Consider the following 24116-nt stretch of genomic DNA (forward strand, 5'->3'; position numbering starts at 1 on the left):
TATACATTAATGATTTGGAGGAAAGTATAGGTGGACTGATTAGCAAATTTGCAGACGACACTAAGATTGGTGGAGTAGCAGATAGTGAAGGGGACTGTCAGAGAATACAGCAGAATATAGATAGATTGGAGAGTTGGGCAGAGAAATGGCAGATGGAGTTCAATCAGGGCAAATGCGAGGTGATGCATTTTGGAAGATCCAATTCAAGAGTGAACTATACAGTAAATGGAAAAGTCCTGGGGAAAATTGATGTCCAGAGATATTTGGGTGTTCAGGTCCACTGTTCCCTGAAGGTGGCAACGCAGGTAAATAGAGTGGTCAAGAAGGCATACGGCATGCTTTCCTTCATCGGACGGGGCATTGAGTACAAGAGTTGGCAGGTCATGTTACAGTTGTATAGGACTTTGGTTCGGCCACATTTGGAATACTGCGTACAGTTCTGGTCGCCACATTATCAAAAGGATGTGGATGCTTTGGAGAGGGTGCAGAGGAGGTTCACCAGGATGTTGCCTGGTATGGAGGGCGCTAGCTATGAAGAGAGGTTGAGCAGATTAGGATTATTTTCATTAGAAAGACGGAGGTTGAGGGGGGACCTGATTGAGGTGTACAAAATCATGAGAGGTATAGACAGGGTGGATAGCAAGAGGCTTTTTCCCAGAGTGGGGGTTTCAATTACTAGAGGACACGAGTTCAAAGTGAAAGGGGAAAAGTTTAGGGGGGATATGCGTGGAAAGTTCTTTACGCAGAGGGTGGTGGGCACCTGGAACGCATTGCCAGCGGAGGTGGTAGATGCGGGCACGATGGAGTCTTTTAAGATGTATCTAGACAGATACATGAATGGGCAGGAAGAAAAGAGATACAGAACCTTAGAAAATAGGCGACATGTTTAGAGAGAGGATCTGGATCGGCGCAGGCTTGGAGGGCCGAAGGGCCTGTTCCTGTGCTGTAATTATCTTTGTTCTTTGTTCTTTGTTCTTTGAACATAAAAACTGACTGTAAAAGTTTCTATAGGTATGTGAAGAGAAAAAGATTAGTGAAGACAAATGTAGGTCCCTTACAGTCAGAAACAGGGGAATTTATTATGGGGAATAAAGAAATGGCTGACCAACTAAATGCATACTCTGGTTCTGTCTTCACAAAGGAGGACACAAATATCATACCAGAAATTTTGGGTAACACAGGGTTTAGTGAGAGAGAGGAACTGAAGGAGATCAGTATTATTAGAGAAATGGTGTTGAGAAAATTGATAGGATTGAAGGCCAATAAATCCCCAGGGCCTGATGGTATGCATCCCAGAGTATTTAAGGAAGTGGCCCTAGAAATAGTGGATGTATTGTTGGTCATCTTCCAAGATTCCATAGACTCTGGAACAGTTCCTATAAATTGGAGGGTATCTAATGTAACTATTTAAAAAGGGAGGTATAGAGAAAGCAGGGAATTATAGACCAGTCAGCCTGACGTCAGTAGTGGGGAAAATTCTAGAGTCCATTATCAAAGATTTTATGGCAGAGCACTTGGAGAACAGTGGTAGAATCGGGCAGAGTCAGCATGGATTTATGAAAGGGAAATCATGCTTGACAAATCTACTAGAATTCTTCAAGGATGTAACTAGTAGAGTTGATGAGGGGGAGCCAGTGGATGTGGTTTATTTGGACTTTCAGAAGGCTTTCGACAAAGTCCCACATAAAAGATTAGTGTATAAAACTAAAGCGCATGGGATTGGGGGTAGTGTATTGCAATGGATAGAAAATTGGTTGGCGGACAGGAAACAAAGAGTAGGAATAAATGGGTCTTTTTCCCAATGGCAGGCAGTGACTAATGGGGTACCACAGGGATCTGTGCTAGGACCCCAGCTATTCACAACATTTATTAATGATTTAGATGAGGGAACTAAATGTAATATCTTCAAATTTGCAGATGACACAAAACTGGGTGGGAGGGTGAGTTGTGAAGAGGATGCAGAGAGGCTTCAGGGTGATTTGGATAAGTTGAGTGAGTGGGCAAATGCATGGCAGATGCAGTATAATGTGGATAAATGTGAGGTTATCCACTTTGGTAGCAAAAACAGGAAGGCAGATTATTATCTGAACGGCTATAAACTGAGAGAGGGGAATATGCAGCGAGACCTGGGTGTTCTCGTACACCAGTTGCTGAAGGTAAGCATGCAGGTGCAACAGGCGGTAAAAAAGGCAAATGGTATATTGGCCTTCATAGCGAGAGGATTCGAGTACAGGAGCAGGAATGTCTTGCTGCAATTATACAGGGCCTTGGTGAGGCCACACCTGGAATATTGTGTGCAGTTTTGGTCTCCTTATCTGAGGAAGGCTGTTCTTGCTATAGAGGGAGTGCAGCGAAGGTTTACCAGACTGATTCCTGGGATGGCGGGACTGACGTATGAGGAGGGATTGAGTCGGTTAGGATTATATTTGCTGGAGTTCAGAAGAGTGAGATGAGATCTCATAGAAACCTATAAAATTCTAGCAGGACTTGACAGGGTAGATGCAGGAAGGATGTTCCCAATGATGGGGGAGTCCAGAACCAGGGGTCGTAGTCTAAGGATACGGGGTAAATCATTCAGGACTGAGATGAGGAGAAATTTCTTCATCCAGAGAGTGGTGAGCCTGTGGAATCCGCTACGACAGAAAGCAGTTGAGGCCAAAACATTGTATGCTTTCAAGAAGGAGTTAGATATAGCTCTTGGCTTTAAAGGGATCAAAGGATATGGGGCGAAAGCGGGAACAGGTTACTGAGTTGGATGATCAGCCATAATCATAATGAATGGCGGAGCAGGATCGAAGGGCCGAATGCCCAACTCCTGCTCCTATTTTCTATGTTTCTATGTTTAAGTACTATTGTGGGGAACAAGAAATGGTTAAGTGACAGAATTGATACGCACAGGAGACAAAGGGTGCTATATTGAGAGGGGGAAAAAAGACATACAAAAGCAAAATATTGCAGATGCTGGAAATCTGAAATAAATACAGTAAATGCTGGAAATAGCAGGTTTGGCGGCATCTGTGGAGATCATAGACCTGAAATATTAACTCTGTTTCTCTCTCAACAGATGCTGCCACCCGCTGAGTATTTCAAGCATTCTCTGTATTTATTTCAGATTTCCAGTATCTGCAGTATTTTACTTCTCTTTTTCATTATGGTGCTGTTGTGTGCACTGTAATGTGATTAGATTTGCATCAGGAAATTATAGACCTGTTAGTCTAACATCTACTGTGGGGAAGTTATTGGAATACATAATTAAGGACAGATTGACTGTGCACTTAGTGAAATTTGAGCTAATTAGAGGAAGCCAACATGGATTTGTAAAGGGTTGGTCATGTTCAATGAAACAAATTGATTTTTTTGAGGAAGTAACTAAAGTAGCAGACAAGAGAATGTCTATGCATGTAATTTATGCAGACTTCCAGAAGGCATTTAATAAGGTTCCACATAAGAGATTGTTAGCTAAAATTTAAGGTTAGTAATTGAAGGCAAATTATTGACCTGGTTAGGAGATTGGTTAGATCATAGAAGACAGAGAGTAGGGATAATAGGTATGTACTTGAATTAGAAGGAAGTGACTAGTGACGTCCCACAAGGATCTGTGCTGGGGCCTCAAATATTCACTATATTTATTAATGTTGTCTATAACACAGTAGAGAGGCATGTATCCAAATTTTCCAATGACACAAAGATTGGTGGCATAGTACATGGTGTAGATTACTAAGATTCAAAATTACAAAGACCCATTGATAGATCAATTGTGTGGGCAAAACTGTGGCAGATCGATTTCAACGCAGGTAAATGTGAAGTGAGCCATCTTGCTCCAAAAAAGGATAGATTTGAGTATTTTTTTAATGGTGGAAAGTTGGGAACAGTGGAGCTCCAAAGAGATTTAGGAGTTCATGTACACAGATCAGTAAAATGTGATAGGTTCAAAAAATAATAAGACAGACTAATGGAATGTTAACCTTTATAAGTCGAGGTTTAGAATATAAAGGGGAGGAAGTTTTGCTATAGCTATACAAAGCCCTTGTTAGACCACATCTGCAGTACTATGTACAATTCTGGACACAGCGCAGATTCATTAGAATGTTACCACGGCTCCACGGATTAAATTATGAGGAGATATTATATACACTAGGGAGAAGCAGAGTTAATATTTCAGGTCTGTGACCTTTCATCAGTTCTGACCTGAAACATTAACTCTGCTTCTCTCTCCACAGATGCTGCCAGACCTGCTATTTCTAGCACTTTTTGTTTTTATTTCAGATTTCCAGCATCTGCAGTATTTTGCTTTTCTATACACTAGACTTGTATTCCCTGGAATATAGAAGGATCATGGGTGACTTGATTGAGGTTTTTAGAATTTTGAATGGAATTGGTAGGGTACAGAGAAACTTCTACCGCTGATGAGGGAATCTAGGACAAAGAAGGAAGAAAGACTTGTGTTTATATAGCACTTTTCACTGACCATTGGACATCTCAAAGCACTCTACAGTCCCAATTAAGTACTTTTGAAGTATTGTCACTGTTGTAATATAGGAAACACGGCAGCCAATTTGCACACAGGAAACTCCAAAAAACAGCAATGCAATAATGGCCAGATGATCTGTTTATGTGATGTTTATTGATGGATAAATATTGGCCAGGACACTGGGGATAACTCCCCTGCTCTTCTTTGAAATTGTGTCATGAGATCTTTTACATCCACCTCAGAGGGTAGACTGGGCTTCAGTTATATGCCACAGTGGAAAGACAGCACCTCCGGCATTGCAACACTCCCTCAGTACTGCACTGGTGTGTTAGCCTTCATTTTAGTGCCCAAGTCAAGGAGTGAGACTTAATCCAGGAACCTTCTGACTCAGAAGTGAGAGTGCTACCAACCGAGCCACAGCTGACACTTAACAAAGAGACATAATCTTAAAATCAGAGCCTGGTCATTCAAGAGAAAAGTTAGGAAATACTTCTTTGCACGGTGGTCGAAGTGTGAAACACTCTCCTTCAGAATGTAGTAGATGCTAACTTAATTTTTATAATTAATAACATTAATTATAATTTTAAACCTGAGCTCAATAGTTTTTTGTTAGCTAAAGGTATTAAGGGATATGGAGCCAATATGTATTGATAGAGTTGGAATAAAGATCAGCCATGATCTCATTGAATGACGGAAAAGGCTCGAGGGACTAAATGACTTATTCCTGTTACTATGTTCCAATGCATGTCATAATTATACAAGTGATATAACCCATGTTACTTAGCAGTTTGACTAATAACTAATTAAGGGAACCTATAGGACTCTAGTTTTAATCATTTTTGAAATAGGAGTAATCCTTAACGATTTTTAAATTTCCAAAATATACTTTATTCGTAAAAAACTGTATAAAATACATTACAAAACAGTTCAAAAACAGCACAAAGTCAACAATACAAAGAGTCCAGGGAGATCAGTTTCCTTCAATACAGGAGTGAGTTGCCTCACAACCCTTCCATTTCATTTTACCTGCCAGTAACCCTTAAAGATGTCAGCATGATGAACTGCCATCGGAATGTTGATCACTGTTTGCCAAAGGAGTTGCTGGACCTTATATTGCTATATTGAACATGTGGTAAATCATTATGCAAATCAGCATAAAAGGACCACTCCCATTTGGTTCTTTTCCATGTACTTGGAAAGTGTTCCAAAATATGTATGAAGGACCCTGATTCTGTTTTGCATACTTCATTTTCTTTCCTCTAAATTAATTTTAAAAATGTATTTTATTTTTATCAGATGAGGATATTATAAACATCTCTGTATTTTATTGAAAAAGTTACAAGTGTTTATTTTTGATTAAATCTGGGTAAGTTTGCAATTTAGCCAGTCTGGAAAATTACAAAATGATACATGAGAATCCTGTTAAGAATCCACTGCAATTTTATCACTAACTTTGTTTTTGGGCTGTTTGAAAAGTGCAATTGAATCCATTAAATGTTTGTGTGAAAATCACAAAGAACTTAACAATTAAAAGTCTTGCATTCAGCTCCCAGTTATAGCATCACAAATCCTAAAGGATTCTAATCACAAAGACAATGTACATTAATAAGGCAAAAATTGTAATTGACTCAAATAAATACTTAAATTAATTTTCTTTTGGCCTTTATAACATGAATATGAATGGAAACAAAATATTTGCTTATAGGATTTGAAGAAAATTATTCTGAGAATTTGATAAATCAAATTTGTGATATTTGGTGGATTGTGAATTTTGGCTTTGCAAAACAATTGCACAATTTAATTGATTAACTTTATAATGACAGCTGCTTGTTGATTAATAGCTTTCCTTGTGCAGTGAATGATTTTTGGTTTGTATTTAAAGAATAAAATATTTGACAATTTTGCTGATTGGTTCAAATTTAATGAATAGTTAATTAAGCTAAACAAAAACCCGCCTGTGGGCTCAAACAAGCTGCACGTTCAGCAAGTGGTATCCCTTTCTATATACACAGAGATATCAGGCTGGTGATGGGGAACACAAAAGGCAATGTGGATGCAATCTATGGCACCTTGGATTCAGGGGAAATCTGCAAAGTGGCTGAAGCATAGTGCGCTCTTGTCCTGTTTCACTCTGTCAATGGGAATGTGATGTGTATGTTCCTTCTGGTATAGAGTGCCTCAAACATCTCGCTGATACAGTGGTACATGGCAAACTGCATGGTGTCACTGATGTCACCTTCTGCAGCCTGGAGTAACCCAATGACATATGTTAAGGACTAAGGACCTTGACAACCACAGACAAAGATGTCCATGACCTGATTGTAGCTGCAGCTCTGTGACTGTCTCATTGGTGAAGCACAGAGACCTCACACATTGTTCCTTGGTGAAATTAAGGTATGAGTAGTGCTTCCTGATGACCCACTGTGTGTATGGCCTCCAGGGTAGTGCCCCCTTAATTAATGTTAATCAGTACACTACCAGGGGAAATTATGACCTGTACCAATTTGGAAGTTTCCTTCCCTGAAAATCAAACTTTATGCTATTTCTGGTTATGAATAAGTTACAGAAATGTGCATGTGAAAAGGGGTTGAGTTGAATTTAGGGATTTGAGAGATTTGTCAATACACTCCAATCATGAAAATGAACAATATTTAATGTCAGGAATGTTTAATATGTTAGATTTATATAATGCAGTGTCTTCCTTTTCAAGTTTTCTTCTAGAGGTCTTAGATGTGTTTTTTTTTATTCATTCATGGGATGTGGGCGTTGCTGGCAAGACCAGCATTTATTGCCCATCCCTAATTCCCCTTGATAAGATGGTGGTGAACTGCCTTCTTAAAACGCTGCAGTCCTTGAGGTATAGATACACCAACAGTGCTGTTAGGAAGGGAGTTCCAGAATTTTCACCCAGTGACAGTGAAGGAGTGGTGATACAGTTTCAAGTCAGGATGGTGTGTGGCTTGGAGGGGAACTTGCAGATGCTGGTGTTCCATGCATCTGCTGCTCTTGTCCTTCTAGGTGGTAAAGGTTGCTGGTTTGGAGGGTGCTTTCGAAGGATCCTTGGCGAGTTGCTGCAGTGCATCTTGTATATAGTACATACTGCTGCCACTGTGAGTTGGTGGTGGAAGGAGTGAATGTTGAAGGTGGTGGGTGGGGTGCCAATCAGGTGAGCTGCTTTGTCCTGGTCGGTGTTGGGCTTCTTGAGTGTTGTTGGAGCTGCACCCATCCAGGCAGGTGGAGAGTATTCCATCACACTCCTGACTTATATCTTGTAGGTGGTGGACAGGTTCTGTGGAGACAGGAGGTGATGTGGTCCAGGTCTTGCTGCATATGGACATGTGCTGCTTCGGTATCTGAGGAGTCACGAATGGTGCTGAACATTGTGCAATCATCAGTGCACATCCCCACTTCTGACTTTATGATGAAGGGAAGGTCATTGATGAAGCAGCTGAAGATGGTTGGGCCTAGGACATTACCCTGAGGAACCCCTGCAGTGATGTCCTGGGACTGAGATGATTGACCTCCAACAACCACAACCATCTTCCTTTGTACTAGGTATGACTCTAACCAGCAGAGAGTTTTCCCCCTGATTCCCATTGACTCCAGTTTTGCTAGGGCTCCTTGATGCCATACTCAGTTAAATTCTGCCTTGACAACAAGGGCTGTCACTCTCACTTCACCTCTGGAGCTCAGCTCTTTTGTCCATTTTCAGACAAAGGTTGTAATGAGGTCAGAAGCTGAGCGGTCCTGGCAGAACCTAAGCAGAGCGTCAGTGGGCAGGTTATTGCTGAGCAAGTGCCGCTTAATAGCACTGTCGATGACCCCTTCCATCACTTTACTGATGATCGAGAATAGACTGATAGAGTGGTGATTGATTGTGTTGGATCTGTCCTGCTTTTTGTGCACTGGACATACCTGGGCAATTTTCCACATTGCTGGGTAGATGCCAGTGTTGTAGCTGTACTGGAACAGCTTGGCTAGGGGCGCGGCAAGTTCTGGAGCACAAGTCTTCAGTACTATTGCCAGAATGTTGTCAGGGCCCATAGCCTTTGCAGTATGCAGTGCCTTCAGCCATTTTTTGATATCAGGTGGAGTGAATCAGATTGGCTGAAGACTGGCATCCGTGATGCTGGGGACCTCAGGAGGAGGCCTAGATGGATCATCCACCCAACACTTCTGGCTGAACATGGATGCAAATGCTTCAGCCTTGTCTTTCGCACTGATGTGCTGGGCTCCCCCATCACTGAGGATGGGGATATTTGTGGAGCCTGCTCCTCCTGTTAGTTGTTTAATTGTCCACCACCATTCACGACTGGATGTGGCATGACTGCAGAGCTTAGATCTGATCTGTTGGTTGTGGAATTGCTTAGCCCTGTCTATTGCATGCTGCGCCCGCTGTTTGGCACGCAAGTAGTCCTGAGTTGTAGCTTCACCAGACTGACACTTCATTTTTAGGTGTGCCTGGTGGTGCTTCTGCATGCTGTCCTATGCTCTTCACTGATTGTGGTTATTTGTGTTCCTCTTTAGATTAAGTTATTACAAACTGTCTTTTAAAAGGAGTGGCCTCAATGAGCAAATTATCTGTTTCTCAATCCAAACTTTTTATGCTGCTCATTCCAAGCCTTTTAATGCTTATTCATCCACACAAACACCAATGTGACTAAAGTCAGTTTAATCCCACGTTCCTTAATTTATGATTTAAGTATCTATAATTTTTGTTCTGAATTTCTACCCTTTTTAATTAACATTTATTGGGACTCCAGTTTCTGTTTGTAAACCATGTCCTCAAGATTTTACTCATTTCTTAAACTGCCCTCTAGTAATGACAAAGATAACTTCATGCATCACAGTTAATTGCTGCCAGCTAAAGGAATTTACAAGTTCCAAGGTATTTAGTTGAAGGGAGGCAACAGCAGACATTGAGACAAATAAAAGTTTGAACAATTTGTTGACAGGTCAATGTTGTTTTTTGCAGTGAGAAAGCATCGATTTGGGATTCCTGTTCAAATAGAACATGGTTAAAATTTAATTTTAATTACATATATTGAGCAACACAACTTATCTTGAACTGCTATATTATAAAACCTACTCCTTATTTACATTGTTGTGATGAGTGAATATTCTTTCAGAAAAGTAATAAATTCACATCATCAAAATAAATGTAACTGTGTCCTTGCAGTAATACTGAACACTTTGGTCGGCCTGATTTTTGGTAAATCTTATGACCTTGCTCAGTTGTTAATCTTTATTGACTCTCACTTATTAAAACTATAAAACAAAAATGGGATGATATAAACTGTGCAATTCAAATATACTTTATTGATGCTATAAAAAGTCGTCAAGAAGCATTTATGTTAAAGGATTATATATAAAGGTTGGAGACGCAAGCATCGGATCCAGCTATTTAAGACTGTTTCTCATGACATTCTGTACAGTTTTGTTGAGATATTCTGTTGGTAATAGATCTGCTGAGACAAACCACTGAAAAATGTCAGCACAACAATTGAAGTAATTTTTAATAAATTTCCACTTTTTTCTGGATCCTTGTTTATCTTCAGAATTTTATCAGGAATACAAAGGCTCTTTGGCATTTTACAGATTCTTTGTTTATTCATGAAATATGGCTCTGTGGATCTTTGAGAATCTAATTTTTGGGCTAAGTTTTATTGTGGCATCACATTTTGTTCCTGGATATACAGGTATGTATGTTACATCTTAATTTGTTTACAGTGCCCAGCATAGATTGTGGAAACATTCCAAACTCAACTGAACCATGTGAATTATTTTACTTATTTCATTGTTTGTTCATTTGGTGCTTATCATATTTTGGATTAACGCCACCAGTAGTGTTTGATAAAGTAAATGTTAAACTCAATATAAATTATGAATGTATCTTAGTAATATCACTTTAAATAGAATTTGATACAATAATTTTGCTTCTTCTATTGCTTTGAATATGTATTAAGAGTGTGCCGGGTGCATTTAGTTTGTAAAAGTTAACAAAATCTGGCTTTTAAAAATCTACAATTAATGAATTTATACTTTCTGTAACTTGATAATGTTGCAACAGCTTGATATGTTTTTTGAAAATGTGAATTTGTATTTATTAGGTTTTGAGCATCGAACTTTTGTCCAATAGCAGTCAGTATGTGAGTGGCTTTGTTGCTCCTGCATTAAACAGGCAAATGAATGAATCACTGAATATTAATATTCCATTGTTCTCTGGTGTATATCATCTATCTGTTCCCTTCCTGAAGAGATATTTGTGTGAAATGAATTGCCATGCATTACATTTGTCAAACTTAAGACCTGGGCACAGAACCTTGATTGAAAAATTAGAGCTAAGTCATTCAGGAGTGAAATCAGTAAACATTTTTTCACTCAAAGGTTGGTGGAAATCTAGAATTCCCTCCCCCAAAAGGCTGTGGATGCTGTAGTCAATTGAAATGATTAAGACTGACATTGACAGAATTTTATAAGGTAAGGGTATTGAGGGATATTGATAAAAGGTGGGTGAATGGAGTTGAGGTACAGATCAGCCATGATCTCAATAAATTGTGGAACAGGCTTGAGGGGCTGAATGGTCTATTCCTGTTCAGATGTTCCTAAAGACTGAACTTGACTGATGTGAGCAACGTAATTCTTGGACAAATTCTGAACATTAGCAGACACATTATATTCCAATTTACTGACATTGCAAATGGGTTTTGTATCTCATTTCCTTTCTTCTGATTTTTTTTGTTTGTGTCCTTCAAAATAGCTGTTCCCCAGTACATATCTTTTTGGGTAGGATAGTTGAGAAGCAAAAACTACCCTGTACTCTCCAAAACCAATTGCATGTCTTGTTCACGTACTGTTATGCACTACCAGATATAAGAATTTTTTTTTAATGGAGCCAGAAACTCTTCACTTCAGTGTCACAACTAAAGGAAAATGATTAGCAAATTAAACTTTATTTGGTAGGATTTTATACACACAGCACAGTTCATTTCACAGAAAAATTAATATTAAAAAATGGTGTTATGGATCAGGCTACAAAATACCATTTGTGTTCTGATAAGAGTACAGTGCTAGTTTAACCCCTCTAGATTAGGTAGGGTATATCTTAGATGGGTATCCCAGGGCTAGCAGTTTAACAATGCAACTGAAATTCAGATAGTATTTGTCAGTCTTGGACGCACAAATGGATACAGGCTAAAATAAGTGATCGAATTTATTCATACAAACAATTCACCAAAAACATTAGAAAAATACTGTACAGTCCAATAAAATAATTGAATTTGGGCCATGGACCTCCATCTTTCCATTTTGGCTGCCTGCTCTTTGGCAGCAACCCAGGGTGGGACAGGTGCATGGGAAGAGAATGGGAAGAGAGGTTGGGGGGGGAGCAATTGCTGTTGCATTTACAACAGGAAAATCTGAGTGGAGTAGGGCTGGTACCTGTTCTGTTCAAAGCAGCCCAATCCAGCAAGGGATCTGAAAAAGGGCATTAGGACCCTTATTAGCATGTGCAAAAAGGTTTGTTTTAGGAAGCTGCTCGTGTGATTGGCTGTATTTCAGACAGCAATGGCATGGGACATCATCCTACAAAACTGGTCCTTTATTCCCCCCATTCTCCACCTGGAAAACAGGCACACTGCTGCACACTGGCAACTTTTCAGGTCTATTGGGTCTCTCTTCATGAGAATGGCATAATAGGCTTTAGTTAAGAATTGCCTCTTTCGGATATCCTTAGACTTGGAAAGAACTGGGTACATGGCATTCTTTTAAGAATACTTTTCCTTTTCAGGATCAGCTGGTTAAATTGAGTTATCAAAATAACAATGCTGTTCTGTTCTGTTGCAAAGATGCAGACTTTCATAGTATTTCCATGCGGTAGAAATCTCACTATTACTGTAGTAACCCCTGGAGACAGTTGAAGAACCCTTATACAATACAATGATATAACTTACAGTAGGGTTATTGTACTTATTATTTCCTTAGTTGATTCTTTTCTTGTTACATATATGGAAAATAATGCTGTTCTTCCTTATATAGGTGTGGACATTGCTATTAATGATAACACAACTGACTACAAAATCATCATGAATATCTCAGAACCTCTTTCATTAACATGCAAAGCAGTCAACAACACCCAGGATGAAGAGTTAATCTGGTTTCGTGGAGACCGAATAATTGACTTGAAGTCTATGAATCGGATCAACGTTAGTACTGTCTGTATTGATCCAATCACAGAAAATGATGATGAAGCTATTTTCAGCTGCCATTTAAACAAAAATTACGACATTAATACAACTGTACTCCTGGACATCAGATGTGAGTAACGTACCAATTTTAAGAAGCCAGAAGAATGAAATTGTTTTAAGAAACTTACGAGGGAGAGTGATAATGCTAAGGAAGAAATCAAAAAGGTTTCTAGTTTGCATCCAGTCACAGTATTAATTAAATTTCATACAGCAAGAAAAAGATTTGGAGTTGACGAAATATTGATTGTGTTGTTGCATTATATGACAGCAGTTGCCAACACAAATAGAATGGCATGATAAATCAGTAGATCAGTAGATTGAAAATTCAATTAGACAATATTGATATTTAAGGCAATAGTGAGATCATACTGGAGGCATGCTATCCACTTTGGTACTTAAAATTAAAAAGATAGGTAAAGGTATTGGCAAGGTGCGAAACTGGACATCAAGGATGATGCCAGGTCTTAAGTAAATTAGCTGTGAAGGAAGGGTAACTGAGTAAAATCTACTCTTGATGAAAATAGAGTGAGTGGAAGAGTTATAGAATCATTTACGGCACAGAAGGAGGACATTTGGCCCATCAAGTCCATGCTGGTTCTCCGCGGGGCAATCCAGTCAGTCCCACTCCCTCACTCGATCCCCATAACCCTGCAAGTTTATTTCCTTCAAGTGCTCATCCATTTCTTTTGAAGTCATTGATTGTTTCTGCTTCCACTACCCTAGTGGGCAGTGAGTTTCAGGTCATTACCACTCACTGTGCATCAAAATTCTTCCTCACATTCCCCTTGCATCTCTTGCCCAAAACCTTCAATCTGTGTCCACTAGTCCTTGTACCATCAGCTAATGGGAACAGTTTTTCCTTGTCTACCTTATCTAAGCCTGTCATAATCTTGTACACCTCTATCAAATCTCCCCTCAATCTCCTTTGCTCCAGGGGGAACAATCCAGCTTTTCCAACCTAGCCTTGTAACTAAAATCCCCCACCCCTGCAACTATTCTGGTAAAGAGGAGACGATATAACCCAAAGTTTCTCAAGATGTAATTGAAATTGTTAGGCTGGATTATAGCGAGAATATTTTTGCCAAAAAATAGAAAAAAAACTTGGGGACCGATGGTTAAAGTTAAGGACATTTTGAGCTAAACATAAGTTATAGAATCACAACATCATAGTAGAAATGAACTTTAGTCATCATGTAGATTTTGGCCAGGATTTTTCACTTTGGGGGAAGCCCAGCAAATCTTGGTCATAGCAGGAGGTCATGGCCCCAATGGTCTACCCAGGGCTCGGGCCATATTGCATATCTTAGGTGGAAAACAAATGGCTGCAGCAAGCTACCGTGTGACAGTGCTAGCTATCCTTATATGGGACATCCTAATAGACCCGAGCAATAGTAGATCACATTTGAGGCAACTCAAAAATTAACTCAGATTGACAAAATGAATTGCCCCAAAATGGAATTTTGTTTTAAAATAATGCTTTAGTTTATGCAATTGCTCACCTTGCAATCAATTGTAGAGACTAAAGTGTCCCTTTATTTAAATTGCCCCACACTGGTATTGATGCTGTGCCAGTTTGAAATGGTAGATGGATGACCACCAGCTACTCTGTCACTGGCATGGATGCCAGGAATGTTATGGATACTCCTAGCTGCCAGTGTTGTAAAGATACAAATGGCAGCAAATATATGTTCCCATTATTTACTTGCCATTACTGTCCACTCACCAAAATCCCAGAAGTGGTGGAGGGCATCGGTAAGCAAGGAGAGGGGCTCCCAGTAGATTTCTGATCACATTCCAGGAAGCACTGAATGCAAACTTTGGTTGAAGCATTCTAAAAGTAAATGGATATGTTCATGGTTCAGTTGAGAATAGAAGTGTACAGTATTCGTCCTGCAATAGGAGGGAAAGGCAAACGGTGTGAGCGGGTCTTGTACATGAATTAATAGCATTTCAAGCTACAGAACAGAAGAAATCCATTTGGCCCATCATGCCAGTGCTGGCTCATTGAAAGAGCTATCCCGTTAGTCCCATTCCTTTGGTCTTTTCCCTTAGCCCTGCATTTTTTCCTTTAAGTATACTTCCAATTGCCTTTTGAAAGTTTCTATTGTTTTGCTTCCACCACTCTTTCAGGTGTTCCAGGTCATAACCAGATCTTATTGAAACAAATAAGGTCCTGAGGGGACTTGACAGGGCGGATGCTGAAAGGATGTTTTCCCTGGTGGGATAGACTAGAACTAGGGGGGACAGTTTAAAAATTAGGGGTTGGCCATTTAAGATGGAGATGAGGAGAAATTTGTTTCTCTCAGAGGGTTATGAGTCTTTGGAGCTCTCTTCCCCAGAGAGTGGTGGAGGCAGGGTCATTTTTAAGGCATAGGTAGATAAATTCCCGACTAACAAGGGAGTCAAAGGATATCAGGGATAGGTGGGAAAGTGGAGTTGAGGCCACAATCAGATCAGCCATGATTTTATTAAATGGCGGAGAAGGCTCAGAGGGGCCGAATGGCCTACACCTACTCCTAATTCGTATGTTAGTATGTAACAACTGGTTGAAAAAAATACTCCATCTCCTTCTTAGTTCTTTTGATAATTATCTCAACTTTGTTTCCTTAGGTTTACAGACTCACCTGTTAGTGGAAACAGCTTCTTCTTATTTACTCTATCAAAACCCTTCATAATTTTGAACACTCATATTAAATCTCCCCTTAACCTTTCATGCTCTAAGGAGAACAATCCTAGTTTCTCTACTCTCTCCTCATAACTGAAGTCTCTCCTCACTGGTACCATTTCAGTAAATCTCCTTTGCTTTTCATAATCCTACATTCTATTATGAAATGATTTATTCAGGTCTCATATAATTTAGCGCCAATGGATATTTATGGTCCAAAATTTCTCCAGTTCAGCAAAATTACTCAGTCTGGCAAAATGAATTGCAGAGATTGAAAAATAACACCTTTGATACATTGTGGAGGCACCTTGAAGGCCATCTACTATTGTTGTCTGTGAGATGTCCAATATGCTTAGAAACAGCACGAACATTTCCTTCTTTAACATTCAGGAAAGCAAGTTAGTATATATAGTGTTTGATCATTTTATTAGCTATTTTAATGTTTTCATTTTCAGAAATAATACATAAAGTAGCAAGTTAAAATACCTTTATATTTGTGTTAGTATTTTGTGCTTAAATTGTTGCAGTTATCCCTATTCTGAGTAGGGATGGTGATGATCAAATAGAAGTACATGTCGATAATGATGTGACACTAACATGCAATGTGAAGTCCAATCCACCGGCTGTAATGTCCTGGTATAAAGATAACAATACCCTGAAGATGGTGGCTGGCAGACACAGTGTGTACTGGGACAGTGGTGTTTTTACATTATCTATTAAGAAGGTACAGAAAATGGAAGGTGGGACGTACGTCTGTATGGCAGACTCCACGCTCGGAAGCAGCAATTTGGCCTTCCACCTGAATGTGAAAGGTAGGAATGACCAAAACCCATAGCTTAGAAGAACAGCTAAATTAAAATGAGCAAATATATTATTCCCTTTCCTATATTCTATTTTAATCTGCATTGTACTGAGTTTATTATCCAATACAAATAATGATTTGTTCCACTATCAAATACTGGCTTCTCTCCCTTGGCAGTTACAGTTTACCAAATATATGCGCGGAGCATAGAGAATGCAGAAATAAAAACAAGAAATGCTAGAAATATTCAGCAGGTCTGGCAGCATCTGTGGGGAGAGAAGCAGAGTTAACGTTTCAGGTCAGTGACCCTTCTTCAGAACTGTTCTGAAGAAGGACCACTGACCTGAAACTTCAACTCTGCTTCTCTCTCCACGGATGCTGCCAGACCTGCTGAGTATTTCCAGCATTTCTTGTTCTAATTTCAGATTTCCAGCATCTGCAGTATTTTGCTTTTATTATAGAGAATGCAGATGTGGCTGAACTGTACTAGAAGTGCATAAATTGAAAATATTTTACTGAATGCTTGCTATCATTCGGTGGCTACCTATTTTAAACAAAGTATGAGCACATTATTCATTATTCAATGGTGGAGGCAGGGGCATTAAATATTTTTAAGGCGGAGGTGGATAGATTCTTGCTCGGCAAGGGAATCAGATTATCCACGGTAGATGGGAGTGTGGAATTCGAGACAGAAACAGGTCAGCCGTGATCTCATTGAATGGTGGAGCAGGCTCAACGTGCCGAATGGCCTACTTCTGTTCCTAACTTGTATGGTAGCAATGGCTCAGTTGAGATGTCAGCTGTGGTGTAATTGGTAGCACTTGCACCTGAGTCTGAAGATTGTGGATTCAGGTCCCACTCCGGGACTTGAGCACAAAAATTTAGGCTGACACTCCAGTACAGTACTGAGGGAGTGCTGCACTGTCTGAGATGCCATCTTTGGATGAGACATTAAACCGAGGCCCAGTCTGCCCTTTCAGGTGGACGTGAAAGATGCCATGGCACTATCTCAAAGAAGAGTAAGGAGTTATCCCTGGTGTCCTGGCCAATATTTATCCTCACCATCACAAAAACAGATTATCTGGTCCTTATCACATTGCTGTTTGTGGGAGCTTTCTGTGGGCAAATTGGCTGTTATGTTTCCTACATTGCAACAGTGACCACACTTCAAAAATATTTCATTGACTGTAAAGCACTTTGGGAAGTCCTGAGATAAAGAAAGTCCCTGTATAAATGCAAGTCTTTCTTTTCTCCTTCCTTCTTTCTATCCATCCATCCATCTATCCATCTTTAATTGGCACGTTTTTAATTACTGCAGCTTGTAACAAAGTCATTATATTCTTTGACAGATAAACCATATAAAGTACCCTTTGAACCAATCATTGCTGGGTTAGTGGTTCTTATCCTAACCATTGCTTTCGGAGTCGTTTCACGGAGAAAAGTAATTATTGAGGTGAGTGTACCAAAAAATGGAAACTTTTAAAACAAGAGCTGAATAGCATTTAGAAAAATGCAGCCCAAGGTATGGACTGGTCAGTGTTCTGTGATGGAAATGTAACACCCCAATTAATGGTGAGGAATCCCAATACAGTGAATTCTCAATTTTGTCCACGGCATCAATTTGATTTAGATATACAGCACTGAAACAGGCCCTTCGGCCCACCGAGTCTGTGCCGAGCATTAACCACCCATTTATACTAATCCTACACTAATCCCATATTCCTATCACATCCTCACCTGTCCCTATATTCCCCTACCACCTACCTATACTAGGGGAAATTTATAATGGCCAATTTACCTATCAAGTCTTTTTGGCTGTGGGAGGAAACTGGAGCACTCAGAGGAAACCCACGCAGACACAGGGAGAACTTGCAAACTCCACACAGGCAGTACCCAGAATTGAACCTGGGTCGCTGGAGCTGTGAGGCTGCGGTGCTAACCACTGCGCCACTGTGCCGCCCATGGTTTGAATGGAGAGCATCACAAGCAGGAAGGAAAAATTGAAACAAGCTTCACTGCTTTTGTGAATCTGGCAACTAGTTCAAAAGTAGAGTTAGTAGAAGTCTGGGAGCTGTTCATCTACCTGCCTTGCAGACCTGGGAATGAATGGTTTGTATTACAGGTAAACTCAGAAATAGATAAAAGAGACAGAAATCCATAATCTGTGCAGGGAGACTGTTGTTCAAATCACAAACAACTGACCCAAGGCATGGATCATTTTATTATTTTACTTACTGCAAAAAGTGGTGCATAAATCACATCTTATCACATTCCAAATACTTTTTCTCATGCCCTATGCAAAGGACCACTTCAACAGGCATGCCCACACTAACATGAATTGAAACCAGATTTTATATGTGAAATAAACTGTGAAGAGGAAATCCCTGGATCACCAGTAACTCTATTTACTGTTGATCTGTACACTGGAAATCATAACATTGGACCTCACTAATGAACAGTTAGTAGGCTTGATAGACTATAGGTCACACAAGAATTAAAAATCAAGTTTAATAGGAAATAAAATGAGCAGAAGCATAGGTAAGAACAACAGCAGATAGATGAAACCGTGTTTCGCACTTAGCCTACAAAACCTATTACAAAATAATGTAACATTTTGGCCTGGATTTTGCTTTGAGAATAAAGGTAAGGCTAACAGCACTTACCGTTATAATGAGATAAATCAGACAGCAACTACCAAATACATATGCAGTTAAACACGGAAATCCAGAAGTTATGGTCCAAGCTACACTGCTCCTCCACATGCTGCGCTGGAACAGTACCTCATTGATGGACTCAGCTTTGAAATACATATAAAGGCATGAAGTTACTGTACTTACCCACTAGTTACCTACTAAACACAGCAGAAAATGCCAGGGTTGGTGTATTCAGCTGTAAGTGAATTTTTAATAACATGATCAGTCATAATTATTGCCAACCTTTCTGGCACTGAAAATTTAGTTTTATATGCGTGAAGTCTCATTCCTACAGAGTTTAATTAGTCTTGAAGATTTTTTATTACTTTATCTTTCTGTCTCTTTTGTCTCTTTCTTAATCCGCTCTTCCATTCCTTTTTTTATTTTGCTTTCTGGACGTGATTTAAATCTGCTTTATACCTCCTAGTTTAGATTCTGCGTGGCTCAGTGAGGATTCTTCATTCTGATTGGTTGAAAAGCTTCCCTGTTGCTTGCCAACACACACCACAGTGGGTGCAGTGCTAGATCAGATGCCTGTGACAGCAAGTTGCCACTCAAAAATCTGCGAGAAATCTCAGTGAGCAGCTGTCAGAGTTGTGAGCGGCTACTGTGTCCCTTTGCCACGGACTGCAAAAATCCAGGCCTTTGAGATCTAATAATTCTCTGTGATATCAGATTTTTACTTTGGACCAATAATCGTTGAGTTCCACCATCCTCCGCTTGTCTGCTGCTATGAAAGCAGAGATTCACAAACAAAACTTGATGTGGGAATCCAGTTGTTGACTTATTTAGCAAAAACAGTGCAATAACTCTCTGCTTCAAAGCATAGTCTGCAAGATAAAGGTATCCTTCCCAATTAAATAACACTGCCAACTGAAGTGATATTCAAAGTAGCTATCTTACAGCTTTTCCTAATGTATAGGCCCACAAATTTATAGAGAGGCAGAGAGTGAGAGAGGGCACATACATGCGGTCAGAAAACCCAGAAATACCAGGAAGGTAGAGGTCCTGCCAGATATAACGGCAGGACGTCATTAGAATTTTTAAACTCCCTTTCCTGCCCCACAACTGGCGGACTGACCAGCTGGGCAGGAAAGCCTGCAGTAGAAGGTTGCAGTTGGGAACCACTAGGAACTGCCCTGACAACCGGAGAAGATTGGGGATTGGTGAGGGAAGCTGCCAGAGTGAGACAGTGAGGAGGGAGGGCAAGATTGCAGGAGTGGTAGTTGGGGGGTTGGGTAATTGAGATCCTGGGGTAGGGGCTTTAAAGATTTCATGGCGGTGGGGGGGGGGGGGGGGGTCGACTGATCACAGGAAGGGAAATATCGCAGCAGAAGGTTTGCTTGAGGTGCTGGGAGCTAGCATTCTTGCTTTTCCTGGCCCATGAACAGGGCTGGAAAAGCACTTACCTACTGGGTCCTGGCAGCAACTGCCTCCCCTCAGCTGCTGGGAAACCCAGCCCACAGCTATTGAATTTAAATGCCTCACAAAATTTGAGGAAAGTGGCCTCTCCAGAGCAGGTAACTCAGACGCCCTCAAGACCGTCACAGTTAAACTGGAAGTCGGCGCATTCATGGTGGGTTGGGTTTGGGTTTCACATTTTTACCAATTTAACCACTCCACCGCTTCTCCCCACCAACACCCCAATTCCGATCTTCTCCCAACCATCATGAAGGGGTTACAATTTCTCCCATAATGTGAAACAAAGCAACTCTGTTTTGGACTGATAGCCAAATCCCCAATGGGCTATGCAGCACTGTTAATGTCAGTCTTCAGATACTTTTTAGGCAATCCACCTTAGCAGGATCTGCCAACCCTCTTTGAAGTGACTTTAAAACATTGGTTAAGATGTGTGTTTCCTTCAGTTCAGACAAATGTCCTTCCAGGAAGTAGTGGGGACTTTTTAAACTTTTCATAAAACTGCCGATATATCAATTCCAATATTCAAGTATGGAGTCCCTTATGGAATGAAACAGGATAACTCCACTATCATTATGGATTTTTATGACTGTCAAACTTGAGGGGTGGCTTACATGCTATTGAAAACTATCTTTTGCCCTGGCTTAGAGGTTCCTGCAGCATTGATTGTACTTTTTTATGGTAGGAATTATAATAAACTGATCACAGTGACTGCTGGAAAAGTTTATATACATTAAAGGACACCTTTGTTCACTGTGACACATGGCAATAAGACACATTCTGACCCACAGTTCCCAATATTTTGAGCTTCTCAATATTTTCCTCAATATATAGTATCATGAGTGTATTTCAAAATTTGAAACATCATTCTAAGAAAGGTATTTTATGATTTACTTACTCCAAATGTAACCATCTTTATTTTGGAGCATTAGTCACAGGTGGTTTTATCCTCAAAAAGATGGAGCCCTCTGGAATGGTGACAAGATGGGAAAAATGGACTTTGTTTGGGATTTAAAACTGAAAAGTTGAAGAAGGAACAATTTCTTCTCCCAAATGGAAGTAGAATGATCAAAGTGCTCATTGGTTCAAATGCAAAGAGGTGTAGAGCATTTGAAACCATCAGTTGTACTTGGAATGAACTTTATCCATTCTTTAATTACCTATTGCTGTAGGTGGTAGTTAAAACTGACATAGTACCTGCCTCGTGCCACAAATATGGTATTTGTTCAGCGGATTATCTTTCAGAAGCCACATAAGAGCCTGCAATTCAGTTGCCCATCCAGCTAAAAGTTGGAACAGTTACATAAAACTCTCAATATAAAAGAACTTAAGGGGTATTTCAGGATGGGAAAGAGAAGTAACTGAATGTAATATGTTTGGTTGAAGACTGACTCAGCAAAACCAGTACAGAAGCTCTCTGAGCTATGCACTTAATTAATTTCAGGAAAGATGCATATTAAATGTGTGAGAATTCAAGCACAGGATTTCACTGTTACAGAATGTTACATAGAATTAGTGACTTGTACTTTACACCTCACTCCGTTAAGTACAGTGTAAAGTATGTGAGCACTCCCAGCAATATGGATACATATTGTATTGAGCAATGCTCTGCAAGTTCATGAACTTAAGGCCATTGAATTGTTTAATTATACACTTCTTTAGTTAAATGTGACTGATTTATATTGGGCTACAGGTTAATACATCAGCTCAAGATTAGCTCACAGCCAAAATTTTCAGCGTATTCTGCTAAAAGCTGTTGAAATAAGATACATTTATTGCAATTATAAAAGAAGATTCGGACCAAAGTTCTCTGTTCCCTGAACATGGTAGTAAATCCAATAGGAGATGGATGAGAAGGGAATTCTTGTTTTAATGGAAAATAAGAGTGTGGCTGATTTTATTTTTCATAATCAATATTTTGCTAATGAAATTACACTCAGAACTCAAATGCTTCAGAACAATGTTCCTACAATTTTGTTAATAGGTTCTTAATTATGGAGGAAGCAGCATTCTCCCTTTCTTACGAAAAGAGGAATTTTACCCTAAAATAAAAACAAAGTGCTGGAAATGCTCAGCAGGTCTGGCAGCATCTGTGGAGGGAGAAGCAGAGTTAACGTTTCAGGTCAGTGACCTTTCATCAGAACTGATGAAGGGTCACTGACCTGAAATGTTAACTCTGTTTCTCTCTCCACAGATGCTGCCTGACCTGCTGAGTATTACCAGCATTTTCTGTTTTTATTTCAGATTTGCAGCATCTGCAGTATTTCATTTTTATTTTAGGAATTTTTACCCCACTTTGGTAGTAACAGAACTATTCCCTAAAATCCTGTCAGTTCCAGTTTTTCCTGTGACTTTCAATGTTGGCAATTGTGGAAACTGCACAAACAATCCATAACTTTAAGATAAAAGGAGCCTTGTGTTTCATTCATATGGATAAGTGGCACCTTAGCCACGATGCTATGCTGCATTATATTAGTAAATGAACTATTACTGTCCAGTCTTGTGGGGCAGTGGGCGGGGGGGAGGCGGGGTTTGGGGGGTGGGTGGTGGAATCTGCTATTGTACTTGTATAGGCAATATCTAAACAGATTTACTGAGCAACATACTAACTTACTGCTACAGCCACAGAAAAATTTCACTTGGTGGAATTTCTTTTTCAGGCCTGCAGATAGAAAACCAACATGAGCACTGATACTGAGTAGGAAGGCAAGGCTGTAAGTACCATTCATCTTCTGTTGTGCTTCATATTTAATTAAAGACAAGCTACCGACACATTGTAATTACGCTTTGCACATTTATTACAGAGTAGCTTGGAGGAAACCCACAAATTCCTCAAAGGAAATTTAATCCAAGATAAAATGTTCTTTTCTGCAGAATGCCAAAGGAACAAAGACAAAAGTAATGAAGAAAATCTTTAAAGTATAAAGCAGTGTAAGAAGAAGGAATGTACTGATGCCAGCTCTGCCTAATATTGCTTTGTACATGTAGAATTTCACTTACTCTCGCCCCCTCCCCCCAATTATTAGCGTTGAACACTTGAATTACTATTCTGTTATTTAATTAGATTAAACACGTCTATAACCTTCTCCATGCCATTTCATTCTTGAAATAAAAATCTTATATTTTTGCAAGATTTTTATAAGCCATCATTTGTTATTTTAAATGATTTTGTTCTTTAGTAAACATACTAACTTTACTGATTTTATTTCTACTCGAATAATCAAAATTATTTATCTGTTTTGTGTCTTTATCTGAGGTAAAATATGTTAATTTCAAAGCTGTGTTGTAAAATAAGCCAAGAATATTCTTTGGGAAAAATGTGCTGATAAATATTTTATTTGCTGTTAAAATTTGTGAAGTATTGTAGACCTCTTTGATAATTTTTCCAGTGAGGTTTGGGCACTTCTTCCATTTACTTCAATGTATGGTTCCTTCATATGTGTAATGAAGATCTGATTGACCTACTTTCTCCTGTCCAGTTAGGAAAATCTACTGTAATATGTTTGTATGACAGCTTGGCTCAGGTGGTAGCATTCTTGCTTCTGACTTAGGTTGCAGGTTTATACCCTACTTCTGGATCCAAGCGCATAACCTAGGTTGACAGAGGAAGTGCTCATTTGTTGAAAGTACTATCCTTTGGGTAACACCTTAAACAGAGACCCAGCCTTCTTGTCCTGATGGACATTAGAAGTCCCATAGCACTAATGATTGGGGAATTCTGCTGGTATTCCTCCAATATTCCTCCTTCTGCTAACATCCCCAAAGGCAAGTTAATTAGTCATTGATCTCATTACAATGTTGCACAGAAAATGGATCCTGC

General features: G+C 39.6%; 1 protein-coding gene across 1 annotated transcript; it reads left to right on the forward strand.

Moving 5' to 3' along the window:
* Positions 1 to 10091: 10091 nt before the first annotated feature.
* On the forward strand, positions 10092 to 18898 carry LOC137346440 (transmembrane and immunoglobulin domain-containing protein 1-like). Its single transcript, XM_068009890.1, has 5 exons — positions 10092 to 10170; positions 12509 to 12787; positions 15910 to 16194; positions 17534 to 17637; positions 18821 to 18898. Exons 1-5 carry the CDS (start codon positions 10092 to 10094, stop codon positions 18896 to 18898), a joined length of 825 nt encoding a protein of 274 aa, XP_067865991.1.
* The last annotated feature ends 5218 nt before the right edge of the window (positions 18899 to 24116 follow it).

The sequence above is a fragment of the Heterodontus francisci genome, chromosome 30 (genome assembly GCF_036365525.1).
Source record: "Heterodontus francisci isolate sHetFra1 chromosome 30, sHetFra1.hap1, whole genome shotgun sequence".
NCBI classification, from domain to species: domain Eukaryota; kingdom Metazoa; phylum Chordata; class Chondrichthyes; order Heterodontiformes; family Heterodontidae; genus Heterodontus; species Heterodontus francisci.